The sequence below is a fragment of the Antechinus flavipes genome, chromosome 3, assembly GCF_016432865.1.
Source record: "Antechinus flavipes isolate AdamAnt ecotype Samford, QLD, Australia chromosome 3, AdamAnt_v2, whole genome shotgun sequence".
Lineage (NCBI taxonomy): Eukaryota > Metazoa > Chordata > Mammalia > Dasyuromorphia > Dasyuridae > Antechinus > Antechinus flavipes.
Genome location: NC_067400.1, coordinates 365,300,401 through 365,317,670, shown reverse-complemented (window position 1 = coordinate 365,317,670; position 17,270 = coordinate 365,300,401). Strand labels below are relative to the sequence as shown.

Here is a 17,270-nt window from a genome sequence, read left to right as displayed (position 1 = left end):
AGGGAGAAAAATAAAAGGAGGGGTGATAAAGAAAATTACACTGTGATAGGAAATAGAGAATTTCTACTCCTTATCTCCTCCTGCCTCTTCTTCTAGCTGCTGAATCAACAGTGGGAATATTTGTCCTTAATTAACCTCTGACCACTAAAGTCCCTTGAAACAAGCAAGGTAGGGGAGATAGCTGAGTGGCAAGCTCTAGGAAACTTATAGGGAAGGTGGAAGGAATCAGAAATCGGTAAAAAGAAAAAAAGGACTAAAAAGAGTAGAAAAATACAAAAAAAAAAAAAAAAGAGGAAGACAAGGTCTGGGAGAACGTTTCCAACACTAGACCCACAGGTTTACAGAAAAGCCTTTCTGAAGTGAGGTAAGAAAATAATTGGCTAATAGAGTGGGAGTTCAACTACCCAAAACTTTGAAAAGGAGTAGAGCCACCCTAGACCCTGAAATAAGCGCCCAGAAGTGCAGAAGTGAAAAACAGGTGCATCCTCTGAAGGTTCAAGGATGATCCCTCTTGGTTCTTTTCCCTCTGCCTGGCCCGAGAGCTCCCCCTCCCAGCCAGAGTTCCAGCATCCTCCTAGTCCTAGAAGCTATTCTCGAGGTCATTGCTCCGGCCAGAGAGCCTGGGGGGTGTCGGCTTAGGGCGCAGAGGGGCAGCTGCTGCAACAGTGATATGGAGCTGAAGGGCGGTCGGGAGAAGGAAGGGGAGGAAGAGGAAGAGAAGGCAGATTCAGCCACGGCAGGCGTACTAGGGACATGAGGTCCCAGTCGGAGGAGCGGGAGAGCAGCAGCAGCAACAGCAGCAGCAGCGACAGCAGTAGTAGCAGTAGCAGAAGTAAGAGGACGCGGGAGTCGCCAAACCTCGAGAAGTTCCAGCGCGTTCAGGGCAAGAAGAAGCGCAAAGGGGTCCGTGTGGTCGGCTTGAGTCAGCAGCGGCAGGCGGCCAACGCCCGGGAGAGAGACCGCACTCACAGCGTCAACAGTGCTTTCACTGCACTCCGTACCCTCATCCCCACAGAACCGGCGGATCGCAAACTCTCTAAAATCGAGACCCTGCGCCTGGCAGCCAGCTACATCTCCCATCTGGCAAATGTGCTTTTGTTCCCACCCGAGTCGCTCGGGGGTCGCCAGGCCCACCCGCCGCTACACTATCTGCCCTGCCTGCGGGACAGCGAAGGGGGTACTGGTGGCAGAAGCGTAGGAGCCCCGCGGCCCATCTGCACCTTCTGCCTCAGTCACCAGAGGAGGGTGGTAAGGACGGCCCCTCACTTCTCCTGAAAAAGGAAATGAAAAAAAAGAGAGACAGAGACAAAGAGAGCAACAGAGACGTAGAGATGAGAAAGAGAGATAAGAGAGATGAAAGAGAGGAGAGAAAGAGAGAAAGAAAAAGAGAGAAAGAAAGAGAATGAGAGAGAGAGGAGAAAAAGAAAGAGAGAAAAAGAAAGAAAGAGAAAGAGAGAGAATGAAAGAGAGAGGAGAGAAAGAAAGAAAAAGAGAGAAAGAAAGAATATTAGCTCACATACACTGATACCCATGCTATCACTATGAGTCAAAATTATTTTTATCACCAGGATAAAACCAGAGTTCTAAGGATTAGGGTTCAAATCACATCTTTATGATCAATTATCAATTTGACCTTGAACAAGACACTAAAACTGTCTGTAGCCCAATTTCTCAACTGTAAAATGAGAAAGTTGGACTAAGGGGCACTTAAAAATACTTCTAACTCCAAATTTATAATGCTATGATTCTATAACATTTTTTATATTCCAAGGGAGAATATGTGGTCTGGCAAAGGATAATCCTTTTTGCAAAGTCTCATTAAAAGTTTCTCTTACCAATTTTAGTTTTGTAAAATGTAGACTTCCCTGGAAAATTCAAGACCTTACAGTTACTGTAATGAAACTTAATACATCAACTATTTTAAATATCAAGTTTTCTTTTGTAGCATTGGTTCTAAATCAGTGTGTGTGTGTGTGTGTGTGTGTGTGTGTGTGTGTGTGTGTGTGTGTGTTATGGATCTTCTTCACAACTCTAGTGATATCTAGGGACATTCTTAGAATAATGCTTGTGGCGTACATTCATAACTGAAGAAAATGCTAAATTTCAGTTAGAAATTAATGAAAATAAAGACATAATTATTTTTTCCCCATTCAAGTTCACAAGCATTCTGAACTCCATGGATCTGATGAATAAATTTGAGAGTCCTTGTTCTAGCAGCTTAGAATCTCAAAGAAGGCTCTTGTTGATTTTTCCAAGTGGCTTAGGGCACTTTTCTTTTTTTAGAACTGATATGCCAAAAATTTAGAATTCCCTGGAATTTATAATTCCTCACAAAAATAATGGTTTCTTATTCTCCCTGGATCCTCCCTTTAACGTCCCTCCTCCATAGTGCATTAATGTCCTCTTGAAATGGTCTGACCCTTTGTAATTTGCACTGGTGAGTCCTTGACCAACTTTAGCTTTGAGACCTGCTGTTCATTACTCTCTAGGAACTGTGTTCCTCACTTTCATTTCCAGATACTTGTGAAATTGGAAATACATTTTGTTCTCTCACATTTGTCGATTTTATTTACTAATTCACCCTTAGATTTTTCTCTAAAACTGTAATCAAATTTGTTCCTTGGAAGTTGTTACCCAGTTTCTATTTCCAATCTCCCCCACCACCTTAATTTCATAAGTAATTTCATAACTACACTTTTCAGAAATTCTTTCACTGATTTTTCACACATTTACATTCAATTCCAATGCATCAACTTGAAGCAGATTGAATATCTCCAAATTTTCAGTCATGAGAAAATCAAAAGTGTAAATGCTTTCAGACTTTAATTATTATTGTTACCTGATCGTCCTAGATGTTCACTAATTTGCATTTTCTGTGCCCTTTTTCAGTACAAAGAAGGGGAGAAGCAATGATCTATTTAAAGTATATGTGGACAATCCCTCAGATGAGAAGCTTGTACAAGTATTGCACTGAATAATGAAATGATTTATGAAACTTCTTGGTATCCACAGAATATGTTTACATGAAATACATTAAATTATGTAAAGAAATCATGTTTTGACACATGCATGAAAAAAACAACCAACTTACTCTTATATTGTGCAAATTTATTCAGGTCATCCTGCAAATGAAATCTTACACTGGGGGCAAAAGTTGCACCTGGTGTGGCAGCTAATTTAGTGCCAGAAATGTTAAACTTAGCCATCCTACTCCTGAAACTCAGGGCTTGAAATATAGACCACATGATGAAATTTGAGCTTTGAGACTTGCAATGTTTTCTGTCAGTGGTTGAGACTGTCATAACATCATCGACTAAGTCTTGAAGGAATATTGGACTGAATATAATCATTTTTCTAGATCTATGCTCCAACTTTTATCATGGCAAAAGAAGGAATTCAAACTATGTCATCAATAACTTATTTTGTTCTGTTCAAACTAATGAAATAAGAAAGTGTTTAATGGTTATCTAATGAGGAAAATGGATTCCCCCCTTCCCACAAGCCCTAAAATGTCACAGAGCAAAATTGCCATTCACTGTTGTTTAAAAAGATGATAGATAGGATAGATAGGTAGGTAGATAGAAGACTGTGATGGAGATTGAGATTCCTTTGCTCTACCCCTTAATCCTAGAAATAATGTTGATTATACTTGAATAAAGTGACAGTGACTTCTTCATTTTAAAATTGCCCTAAAAATCATAATTAGATACATTACATTACATATTTTTAAGCTTCACCAGATATAACACATTTTATATTGTAATCAAATTATACCACCTGCTGTTTCCTGAATGTTATATGGGCAATCTAGTTTTCTTAGGATTACAAAAAATCATAAATAAATAAATAAAACCTTGCAGTTAGTCATGTGCGCTGAATAAAAGCCCATAGGAACAAGAATAAGGAATGATTGAATGATTTCATTTCCATTTCTCTCAATCAATGTACTTCATATGTGCTCAATATTAGTCTGTTTTAGATTAAAAATATATATATTTGTTATTATCATGTAATAATATAATATAATTGTAATGTAATAATTGTATAATATTAATCATATATCACATAATATTTTACATATAATGTATTACTTTAATATTTCAATGTACATTATTAAGGTAATATCGGATTATCATATTGCATTAATAATATAATATTATTGCTTTTGTGATATGCAATATTATTAATATTACAATCTCCACTCTTAAGCAGTTTATACTCTGGGGAGACAAGACTAACAAACATGAAATGATAAAACTAAATCTAAAAAATGGGATAATATGATTTGGAACTACATTGTATCATATAGATTGGAACTATGCAGAAGTGAGGGAGAAAAAGAACTATAACTTGGCAAGAGGAAGAGTCATTAATTAGACATTTTGCCAGGTTTAATCATGATGCATTGATGAAAAAAAGAAACAATATGGGAGCATTATACCTTTATTATATGGGTTCTCACTTCTCAAACTTCTTGAACTTCTAAGTTCTATATCTATCAGAGAAACTATAGAGTGCATTTTCAGTGTTTTATTTAAAAACATCTTAAATGAGATAATGTATATAAAAGATTTTGTAAGTTTTAATCTATTATAAGAATACCAGTTATTATTGTTTTTAATTTTATTCATAAAATACATTATTTAAAGTATATTTTTGATGAACAACATAAAAACATTTTAATCATTAAAAAGAAAAACAAGAAAAAGAACATAATAGAACTCAACTTCATAAAAATAAAACAATACAAAGATATTATACATTTGGTCCTCCAGCATTAAAACTTGCTAATTTTTATTTCCTCAAATACATAAAAAAATCAAGAGTACTTAACACTGTAGTAGAAATGGTGGTTATTCAGTATTTGGATTGAAATGAAATTATAAACCACTTTTTATAACAATTATGACTTCCTTATATTTTGTGCTGCATTTTAATCTTTTCAAAGCAATTCATAAATAATAATTCATTAATTTGCAGTGCCCTAGCCTCAAGTTTTGTTATACCTAAAAAGTAATTCTGCCAAGGTATAGGGCACATTTCTCTCTTAGACTGCCAGTTCTTTAGATGTTTTCTTCTTATGCAGATACAAGTGCTATTCTACTATATTATCATTTTTAATGATTCATGGCTAATCTAGAAATAAGGCTTGGAAGGCTTTTTAAACAATCTACAATTTTCTCATCCTAACAAAATGACAGAGGTACTTCATGAAAAGCAGTTTGAGAGAATGAAGAATAAGAGGATAGAAGAGTATAATCACTATATGGAATTAATAAATACTCAAAAATTATGTTTTTACTTAATTTCTGAATTTGATAAAGACCTTTAGAAGGAGTTTGAAGATTCTTATTTGTCTTAATAAATTTATTGTGGAAAATTGAATTTTGCACATTTTAGAAATTGATTTCTATGAAAATTAATGTGAAATTTAATAGCTAAGCTATTCTTACATACCTTAGCCTTAATTTTAACTTTTGAAAGTCATAGGTAATTCCCAGCACTAAGAATTGATCACAACCTATTAATTAGATTTCATAGAAAAGTCATCAGAGTTGTCTGAAGCACAGTCTTGACAATCATCATACTCTAATGAGTCAGAAATGGAATTTGAACCCTGACCTTCCCAATTCCAGGCTCCACACTATATCCCTTAGGCTATGCTTTTTAAAATTTTACTGGCTACATATCCTTTTTATTTTAAGTTAAAATATTTAATTCATCTTGAAGACAATAAAGGTATGCCTTTTTTCTATAACATCTAAATATTATTAATGATGCTGGAATTTTAGTAACTTAGATTTCCCACTGTACAAACAACATAAGTGTGGATAATATTTTATGCCGCAAAATTTTGCACTGAGGGTAGAAAACCTATGATTTCATGTACTTAAGGTTGAACTACATGTTACAAATTATAAATGTTCTCTATTTATAAAAAATAGATGTGCCATTTTGTTTTATTTTAAAGATAGTTGTTGGTTTTTAATCCAATCTTTTGGAAAACAGAACCTCTTTAAGTATATTTATATAAAATGTTCCCCACCTATCTCTTTTTAAAAAAGATATTTTATCTTTTTTGAGGATTTTGAGATTATTATAGAGGAAATTTTTTTAATGCAAAGTATAACTTTGTTCTATTTCCTTTTTCTTGTTCCTAAAAGTGTAACTCCTTCCTCTATTACTTTTGTGTGGTAAAGAAATCACTTCTATCTCTGCAAAGACTAATTGTTATTCCTTCTGTCATTAAATAACTGTATAATTTCCTTCCTTAAAATCAGATTATCAGGATGGTTATTTGTACAATTATATGAGGTGTCATGTGTAGATACATTTTATCCCTATGTATACTGCAGAAAATCCCTCGTAAGAACTAAGCAAGTTAGCTATTCTCCTCCTGACCTCCTTTGTCTCCTCTACCAGTCTGTGCCCAGCCACAGTTCTAAGACAGGCTAATCATTTCTTAGAATAGGAATTGGAAGAAGCCTCCCCTCCAAGAAGGATGAGAAATGATCACTATTGTCATGGAGAGGGAAACACAGAAGAGGATAACTGGTCAACAAAATCATTACTTAGAATGGCATCAGTGTTGAAGCTAAAAGGTCCTTAGAGGTCATACATCTTCATTTTACAGATTTTGAAAATCACACCTAGAGGAAATGAAATGAATTACCCAGATTCACACCAACCTAGTCAAATAATTAAGACTAAAATCTGAGCCTCTTTATTTCCAGGCCCATATTATTTCCACTATAACACTTCCTGTCATGCTAACTCACTTGTGAAATACCTAGAAGACTTAAGAGAAATTTATAGTTATGCAGAGAATTCACAAAGTAAGACTGGTAAAATAGAATGTTTTGTTCTGCATATTTTCCTCCCTCTTTTTCTATTCAAACATCAAGGTCTTTTTTAGTGATATTTAAAATTTTTTAACCTTCTTGTATGGCCTCAGTCTGTACCTTGCAGTTTAATGAGAATTACTAAAAATATAATTAAAGAAATTGTTTCATTTCACTCCTAAGAAAATTATTTTTATATTGGCTTCATAAGAGATTTTGTATTATTTTGGTTGGTTGTATATGTTTTAAACTTGGTATAGGAAAGAATCATGTTCTTTTAAAAAATTGTTAGAGTTTGTATCAGAAGACTTATTTTGTATATTTGTATATCTTGTATATTCTCTAGTGGAAGCTACTTCTTCACATATCCCTGTTTACCAATGGAATAATACTGATGGAAGAAGTTCATGGGATGAAAATCTGGATTGCACATGTATTTCATTGGTATTTTATAAAAATATGCAGATAAGGTTATGGATATGCATCAATTTTCCCAAATAGTGAGTAGATCCACATCCTATGATTGACCAGTGCTAGAAATATGTGAAATCTTCCAGTCCATACATTTATACAGTACATATACTTACACAGCTCTGTGTGTGAATAAATGAAGACAATTCATTCACCGCAAAAAAACAATGTATAATAGAAACATCACTGGTGTGGACATTAAAAACCTTGCATTTTAATACTGACTTCATTACTGTCACTTCAAGCGATTAACTTCTTGGGTTTTGGTGGTAATGTGAACTGGTGATGGAATCAGAAAGGTTTGATGCTTATTAGCTGTGTGGACCTTGGAAAAGTTGACTAACTTAAGTATCAGTTATTTCATCTGTAAAATGAACATAGTAGCCCCTCCCAAGGTTTGTGGTGAAGATCAAATGAGATTTGTATAAATGTAAATGATGTGAATTATTCAATGTTTGCATCTATAATATAAAGGGCTTGAAAGTAAGTGATCTCATTTAAATTCAACTAAAAATATGTCAACTATTTCCTTGGTTCTAGGAATACAAACATTAAAAAACCCTTGCCTTCAAGGAGTATACATTCTATTGGGACCTTTGAAGTCCTTTCAAATTCCAATATTCTATGTTTTAGTTTAGTTCCCAGTCCAGTCCACAGTGTCTTATGAATCAAAACAAACAAACAAACAACTCTTTGGGCTAAAAACAATATTATTAAATCTCAGGTATTAATGAACATGTCATATCCCTACCCCTTAAATTCAAGGATTTTTTTTATTATCACCAGGACAGAAATAAACTGTTCTATATCACTTTTGAATTTCAAAATTTGACATCAATCTACCTTTTCAAAACTATTGCATATAACTCTATTTTATGTATCTTCAGCTCAGAAAAATAATCTGAACATTTTCTCTTTCTCATACATGAAACTCCTTTTCCCATCTCCATACCTTAATCTGGCATGCTGTCTTCCCCACCCTTCACTTTGACTCTTAAAATTCCTCATTTCTTTCCAGGCTCAGCTCAAGCATAAGCAGCTTCTCCTTTTGTGTAATGTATACTTTACAAAGTCTCCTTGATGAAATATGAGATCCTTGAGGGAAAGGATTGTTTCAATTTTAACTTTATGTCCCTAGTGCTTCATACAGTACTTAACATATAATGTTGTTGTTTTAGTTATTTTTCAGTCACGTCTGAGTCTTCATGAATCCATTTAGAGTTTTCTTGACAGACATACTAGCATGATTTGCCATTTCATTTTTTATTGTTATAACGTCTTTATTTTTTCACATGTGTTTATTTTGAGGTTTTTTAATTAATGGAATAAAACAAGAATTTCTATAAAATAGTATAATAAAGGATATGATTGCATATGAAATTCCAAATCTATTATGTACAAATTTCCATTACTTTTAAATATATAATAAAGTTATGTCAGTTTCTTTTTTTCCCTCTCCCTCCCCTGTAACTTAAAGATTGCTACTATTAGATATAAATATATATATGGATATGCATGTATACATATGTATGTTTATATGTATATATCTATATATGTATGTATATACATATGAATGAAAGTACATATATTCACATGTACTTTAAATTAATTTGGATAATTAGTCAAAATGACTTGTTTGCTCAATGTCATTTTAAAAAACAATATTGCTATTATAGTATACAGTATTCTCTTAGTTTTGCTCATTTTGCTTTTCTGTCATGAATTAACTAAGATCTTTGTTGCTCTTGTATCTCTTATATATTGTGCTTTCTATATTTATGATTTATTTTTCCAACTAGATCATAAATTTCTAAGGGCAGGTATTGTGTTATTTTTCATGTTTGAGTGTCGAGAATGAAGTGCAATGCTTTGCACAAAAAGAACTTTTGTAATTGAATTGAAATGTTGTCATCACCATTGCTGGAACTCTTTTAATTTCAAGGGATGTCTAAAGATTTAAATAATCATAATATTTGTCAGAGTTGTCTACCTGGAATGGGGCAAAAAATGTTTGTAAGTTCTTTGCTGCCCCACTCCTGATATCATTACTAGTTTTGAAGAAAGTAAGGCCTGCTAGCTAAAAGAACATAGGAAAGAATCAGAAATTGGAGGAGTACAGACAAGAGTGTATTGTTAAATGTTTAACAATTGGCTTTACTAAATTAAGACACAATTTTAAATTCAATCTGCATTATAAATATTTTTCCATCATTTTCTTAAGCCCAATCAACAAAGCCTTGATTTTTAGTGTTTAACCAATTTCCAGAGTATAAATGATCTCTCTGAAAATTTAACAATCAGCTCTATTAGAAGCTGGCTTCAAAATACCTCTGGTAGGAAGTTAACCATTAGTTGGATATATCCTAAATTCTTACATATGTGAAAAGAAATGTAACTATCAATTTGATGAATCTATTGGTTTTGATTTGATATTAACAAAGACAGAAGTTGAAAACTAAAGATTAAAATGAGGATTAGCACTTAACCTATGAGATCTATGTTCTTTATTCCTGTATCTCAGATTTGATAGCCAAAAAAAATCAGTTTCATCAAATTTGGGAAATATTGACCTCTCAAGAGTTTTAATACATACTACTGCTAATCCTCATAATTCACCATCTCATGTTGTGACCACCACTACTTGAGCATAGCAATGTAATTCAATTCAATTCTGCTTTGCTCATACAGCACAGCATATTCTCTGATGAGGGCACGCTGTGGTGGGCAGTCCTATGCCAGTCTCTCCCATGTAATACAATCAATTCTAAAGTTCTTAAGAGAGACCTTGGGAGTGTCCTTATATCACTTTTTCTACCCATCTTGTGAGCACTTGTCCTGTGCAAGTTCTCCATAAAATATATATATATATATATATATATATATATATATATATATATATATATATATATATATATATATATATATACACATACATACACACACACACATATGGCAAATGTACATTTGATATTTGAATGGTATGGCCAGCCTAATGGAATTGTGCTCTCTGTAATAGAGTTGGAATACTTGGCAGTTTAGCTTGAGAAAGGACCACAGTGGAGGCAGCTAGGTGGTGCAGTGGATAGAGCACCAACCCTGAAATCAGGAGGACCTGAGTTCAAATCTAGTCTCAGACACTTAAACTTCCTAGCTGTGTGACCCTGGGCAAGTCACTTAACCCCAAATGCCTCAGGAAAAAAAATAGAACCACAGTGTCTAGTATCTTATCCTGCCAGGTGATCTTCAAAATAACCCATCAATTTTGCCTCATATATTTAAAAGATTACTCAATGGAAGATTATTAATGTTATTAATTATAATTTAGCATGTGGATTTGGGCTAATTTCTTAATCTCTGTGTATTCCTATTTTTAAAATCTATAAAAAGAGATAGCACTACCAGACTGTCAGGAATTTGAGCAAAGTGATTCTCAAAGGAAAAATATATGAGGCAAACATTTATGGGTTATTAAATCTTTTCAATGAGATTGAAGAACTTCTGTACCTATCATTAATAGAATAGTGAGATTTTGGTATATAATAGAATTAATAATAATAACAAAAGCTAGTTAGCACAGTGCATAAAGTGTTGGGTATAGCATAAGTTCAAATTCATCCTCAAGTATTAGTTATATGATGCAAGGTCCCACAGCCAAGATGTGTCACAAAGATCTTCAATCCAGGACTTTCTGAGGACAACTTCTATATTCTATGTCATTATTCTACTGATAATGATGATGTTTAGAAGACTAAAATTTTTCATGTTCTAGGAATCAATGAATTTAATTATTTCAGGTTAAGGTAAAAAAAATTGTAGTGTGTAGAATTAGGAATACCTCCACTCTAATTAAAGGTATATATGAACATATAGGTATGTTTTACTACATTTTGCTGATATAAATGTTCTTAGTTTCAGAACTTTAGCTTATAATGTCTCTATTGATTTGGCATTTTTACATTATGTGACCTTTTTAAAACGAAAGATCCCTGAGCGAATGGGCTATATGTATTCTTAGTAATTAGTTTAACCTTTTATGTCCCTTTAAGCAAAGTGTTTGCAATGTTTCCATTGATTTAAGTATCTTTAAAAAGAAATTTAATGCACTCTGTTACTTCAAAGAAAACATGAATTTGTCCAGATGTATTTGGATGAGTTTTGTTTTCATTATTCTATTTATGTTAGATTCTTTCATCTTGAAATAGAAAATAGAAAGGGAAGCTCTATTCTAAGGTTATACTCAAAAAACACACATGGTATGTAAAAATCTAATTTTCTCTGAAGAATATGATTTAGTTTCTTTTAATTGTATTTTGACTTTTGGATTGTATTTTCCCCTAATTCCTTGTAAACTATAAAATTGTTATAAACATTTGGAGGTTTATTTGTCGCTAGCAATCCCTGAGAAATAAGTCTCCAGTGTAGGCCCTCTAAATAAACACTTATTCTCTGGTTGCTAGAATTTGAATTTCCTCCATGAATGCTGTGAATTATACAAGTCATTTCTCAAGTGCCTAGAATGCCCTTCTTTCTCTTTGCTGTCTGTCTGTCTTTCCTCAGTTCAGGTCCCTCTCCTTCTATGAAGTCTCCCCTTGCTACTCCATCCTACAGGAGATTACTCCCTTCACTAAGTTCATGCAAATTTAACTGTCCATGATACTCATGTATTCCTGACTTACACCTTTGTATTATCAGCTACAGAGGTAACACTATTTTAGATTAGGTATTCGATTGAAATTCTTTCTCTCACACATAATAGGTCTGTTACCCTAGAGGCTACATGGTTCAGTGGCAAGATTACTGTTTGCAGAGTCAGAGAATGGGGATTCAATTCTTGCTTCTGGTGCTTCTCTGTGTAATCCTAAGCACTTAATATTTAGGCCTTTTACTTCTATAACCATAGGTTTTCTCATCCACAAAATGAGACGGTTGGACTAGATGCCATCAGAGGCCCTTTTTAGATCCAGGTATATTATTCCAATAAGTCATGAAACTTCCATGTGCCTCAAATATTTCCCCAGGATTTCTATAAGTCTAAGTGATTGAAATGGCATTGGCAGTCTGATCATTGTTTTATCATGTCTATGTACTCTGTACCTCATGGTTAGATTGTAAGCTCCTTAGATCATAGGTTATGTTTTAAGCTATTTCTTTATCCAACAAAATGCCTGAGTTTTTTTCAGTGGGGGGAGGAATTGTAAGAGTTAAGGTTTTTGTTTTTGTTTTGGGGAGGTTTTTTGGACCAGATCAGTTATTTCAGTGACAACAGAAACTTCCTCTGGAAAAGCATGTGGGCTCCTATTCTACTTTTTTTTTTTAACCTAAAGTGCTTCCTGGGGCCAATAAAAAAACTAGTGACTTAACTAAGCTTACACCACCAATATATTTCAGAGGTGGGATGAAATCAGAAGTTCTTAGCTCAATGTACCAGAAGAGGCTACATCCTGACGAACATATGATATTATATTTGTTGCTAAATGATGAACCAAATTTGAGAGAGATTGGAGCTTTTGTGCTTTAATAGAAAGACAGGCCCTTCCTCAGAAAAGAAGTACGCTTGCAATGTCTTCAGGATTCCCCAAATTAACAAAAGACAATAACTTGACTGATCTCAGCAGCCTTCTTACTCACACTTCTTTTTATTGCCAGTTCCTTCCAAAAGCTCTGTTTTAGAGAAAGTAGCTAGGCTAGCCATGTTCATTCTTTTCCTTTCTGGACTCCATTCCTGATTCTCCTAATTTCTTTTTCTACCATAATGGCAGAGGAAGTTCCTTCCCCTCACAACCACTCTTCTGCTGCCTTTTAGATGTTGTCTTTCTCCATTAGATTGTAAGTTCCTTGAAGTCAAAGACTCATTCTGCATTTTTGGTCTTCATATTCTTAGTACTTAGACCAATGTCTGTCACATAATAAATGCTTATTGATTTCACTGAACTCTTCAAATTTTCATGTCATTAGTTTGTATAGATCTGGCCTGAAAAGACTTGTATTTTATTAGGCCTGTCAGGATGTACATGGAAATTAAAGCAGTTGCTAATCAAGAAGTATCAGCATCCTCCCATGCTCCCCTTTAAATAATGCATTTCAGAGGAGTATATAATTAGTTTAGTGAAATACTCAAAATGAGTTCTTGCTGAGACTAAAATATTTTCACAACTCACAGTAGGGGAAGAGTAGAAATAGATTTTTAGTGTGATCAACCAGATAACCCTGAAGTTTAATGATGTGTCCCAGGCTTAGAGCCAGTTAGCATGAAATTTAATTTGTGCTAATCTGCTTCAGACCAGTGGAGGACAAACTAACCTCTAGCTGGGATTTACTCAGATTCCGGCAAACTATAACTCAATGATGGCATCACTCTGAACATGAGATACTCCTCCAAAAGCTGATAATGAGATCTGTGTCAGTTGTCATTCCCCTTCATTTTCTATTTACAGCCTCTGAGCTTTGCCAGTTATTTCTTGTCAATATTTCTAACATTCATTCTTTCCACTGCCAGGAGGCTAATTCAAGCTTTTTATTAACTTGCTCCTAGAATATGGCAATAATCTTCTAAATGATATTCAGGTCTCTAGTCTTTTCCATTACTCTATTCAGTTTTAAACCCTATTTTCCACATTAATCTTAAAGATTTCTTTCATCATTTCATCCATTTCCCTGACCCAGAATTTTCAGTGGCTCCCTAGGACCTAAAGAATAAAGTGCTAACTCAGTCCAGTTTTCAAGATTAAAGAATTCATTCCCTAGCCACTTTCATGACCTTATTTCCAATAACTTGTCTTTCCTTTTCCTTGATTATAATCAAATCCTGTCAAGTCATGCCCTCTCATCCATTTAACAAATTCTCTCATCCTTCAAGCCTTAGTTCACATACCATCATCTCATAAACTTTCTTTATTCATATTAACCTGAAGTCTTCTACCTTTCTTCTAAATACATAGAAATTGCCTTTACAATTATAATTACAATCAATTTACAAATGATGTGCTGCACTACAATGCCTTCTCGTGTCTTGAATTTGGAAGTAAACATGAAAAATGTGTTTAATCTTTCCAATTAATTTATTAACTCCTTGAAGACAAAGATTCAGTAATTTCATGTTCTCCCCATACACATTATGGCTTAGTAGAACACTTTGATATAATGCCAGGTGATAGCATTATTGGGCTCAAATATTTATTGACTTGACTGGATATACCTACATTCTTAACTAGGTACATAAAGTAGAATGTCTAAGTCACCTTGTGTCCATTAAATACTTTTAAAATAAGCTATGCACAAGTAGCATGATAAAAAATAAACCCACATAAGTCATCAGCATTCTTATATATCACTAACAAAATCCAACAGTCAGCATTACAAAGAGAAATTCCATTTAAAGTAACTACTGATCGTATAAAATACTTAGGAACCTATCTTTCAAGGGAAAATCAGAAATTTTATGAGCAAAACTACAAAACACTTTCCACACAAATTAAGTCTGGTCTAACCAATTGGAAAAATATTAAATGCTCTTGGATAGGGCGAGCAAATATAATAAAGATGACAATACTACCTAAACTAATCTATTTGTTTAGCGCTATACCAATCAGACTCCCAAAAAACTATTTTAATGACCTAGAAAAAATAACAACAAAGTTCATATGGAAAAACAAAAGGTCAAGAATTTCAAGGGAATTAATGAAAAAAAAAATCAAATGAAGGTGGCCTAGCTGTACCAGATCTAAAATTATATTATAGAGCAGCAGTTACCAAAACCATCTGGTATTGGCTAAGAAATAGATTAGTTGATCAGTGGAATAGGTTAGGTTCAAAAGACAAAACAGTCAATAATTATAGCAATCTAGTGTTTGACAAACCCAGAGACCTCAGCTTTTGAGATAAGAACTTACTGTTTGGCAAAAATTGCTGGGAAAATTGGAAACTAGTATGGCAGAAACTAGGTATCAACCCACACTTAACACCGTACACCAAGATAAGGTCAAAATGGGTTCATGACCTAGGCATAAAGAACAAGATTACAAATAAACTAGAGGAACACAGGATAATTTATCTCTCAGACCTGTGGAAGAGGAAGGAATTTATGACCAAAGGAGAACTAGAGATCATTACTAATCACAAAATAGAAAATTTTGATTATATCAAATTGAAGAGTTTTTGTACAAGCAAAACTAATGTAGACAAGATTAGAAGGGAAGCAATAAACTGGGAAAATATTTTTACAGTCAAAGGTTCTGATAAAGGACTCATTTCCAAAATATATAGAGAATTGACTCTAATTTGTAAGAAATCAAGCCATTCTCCAATTGATAAATGGTCAAAGGATATGAACAGACAATTCTCAGACGAAGACATTGAAACTATTTCTAGACATATGAAAAGATGCTCCAAATCATTATTAATCAGAGAAATGCAAATTAAGACAACTCTGAGATACCATTACACACACCTGTCAGATTGGCTAGAATGACAGGGAAAGATAATGCGGAATGTTGGAGGGGATGTGGGAAAACAGGGACACTAATACACTGTTAGTGCAGTTATGAATACATCCAACCATTCTGGAGAGTGATTTGGAACTATGCTCAAAAAGTTATCAAACTGTGCATACCCTTTGATCCAGAAGTGGGCTTATATCCCAAAGAGATTTTAAAGAAGGGAAAGTGACCTGTTTGTGCACGAATGTTTGTGGCAGATCTCTTTGTAGTGGCCAGAAACTGGAAACTGAGTGGATGCCCATCAATTGGAGAATAGCTAAATAAATTGTGGTATATGAATGTTATGGAATATTATTGTTCAGTAAGAAATGACCAGCAGGATGATTTCAGAAAGACCTGGAGAGACTTACATGAACTGATGCTGAATGAAATGAGCAGGACCAGGAGATCATTATATACTTCAACAACAATATTATATGATGATGAATTCTGATGGACATGGCCAGCTTCAGCAATGAGATGAACCAAATCAGTTCCAGTGTAGCAGTAAGGAACTGAACCAACTATACCCAGTGAAAGAACTCTGGGAGATGACTAAAAACCATTACATCGAATTCCCAATCCCTATATTTTTGCCTACCTTCATTTTGGATTTCCTATACAGGCTAATTGTACAATATTTCAGAGTCCTATTCTTCTTGTACAGCAAAATAATAGTTTCGTTGTGTATACTTATTTTGTATTTAATTTATAACTTAATATATTTAACATCTACTGGTCATCCTGTCATCTGGGGGAGGCGGTGGGGGGAAGGAGGGGAAAAATTGGAACAGCAATTGTCAATGCTGTCAAATTACCCATACATATAACTTGTAAATAAAAAGCTATTTTAAAAATAAGCTATGCACAAGAACATCCAAAAAAAGATTGTTTAGGAATTTTCTATTTACTTTACTATTGTGTGCCAGGTACTATGCTGGACACTGAGGATATAAAGACAAATACAAAAAAGTCATTGCTCAAAAAGAATATGTATATGTGGGTGTGGGGGTATGTATACAAATATTTTCCTGTCCCCTCTTTATAGTGAAAAGGATTGAAGAATTAGGAGGATGCTTATCTCCTGTGCTCTAAGTTGGATTCAATTTGCTTCTGCTCTTCTTCTCCTCTTCTCTTTCCCTTACACAGAGTCTTTTTTTTTTTCTTTCCTTTTAAGTTCCTTTGGGAGTTCTAGCCTCCATAGCTTGTTTTTATTTCTTTTAATCTCCCCTCCTTCTTACTCCTATCCTTTTTTTTTGTACCATTCCTTCTTATTCCCTACCCAACTCCATATATGTGTATTCTCCCTTCCTTTGACCAAATTAGATGTAAGGTTCAACTGCTGACTGTGCCTTCCAAGGCAACCCTTTCTCTTGTCAGAATAATCTTCTACTTTGACACCAAGACTGTATGAGGTAATTACTCTTCCTCCTTCCTAGATAATATCTGCAGAATTAATCCAAAGTAATTTTATTTTTGAAGG

The 17,270-nt window shown here is 34.0% G+C and overlaps 1 protein-coding gene across 1 annotated transcript; it reads left to right on the top strand.

The window, feature by feature from the left end:
- Positions 1 to 334: 334 nt before the first annotated feature.
- On the top strand, positions 335 to 3,134 carry LOC127557963 (transcription factor 15-like). Its single transcript, XM_051991215.1, has 2 exons — positions 335 to 1,248; positions 2,890 to 3,134. The coding sequence occupies exons 1-2, from the start codon at positions 754 to 756 to the stop codon at positions 2,911 to 2,913; spliced, it is 519 nt and encodes a 172-aa protein (XP_051847175.1). The 5' UTR covers positions 335 to 753; the 3' UTR covers positions 2,914 to 3,134.
- Positions 3,135 to 17,270: the final 14,136 nt, after the last annotated feature.

Bases quoted from the DNA above. Each gene is read 5' to 3' on its own strand.
- LOC127557963 (XM_051991215.1), top strand. From the start codon at position 754: ATGAGGTCCCAGTCGGAGGAGCGGGAGAGCAGCAGCAGCAACAGCAGC. The intron at 1,249-2,889 runs GTAAGGACGGCC...GCCCTTTTTCAG, and splicing joins TCAGTCACCAGAGGAGGGTG to TACAAAGAAGGGGAGAAGCA.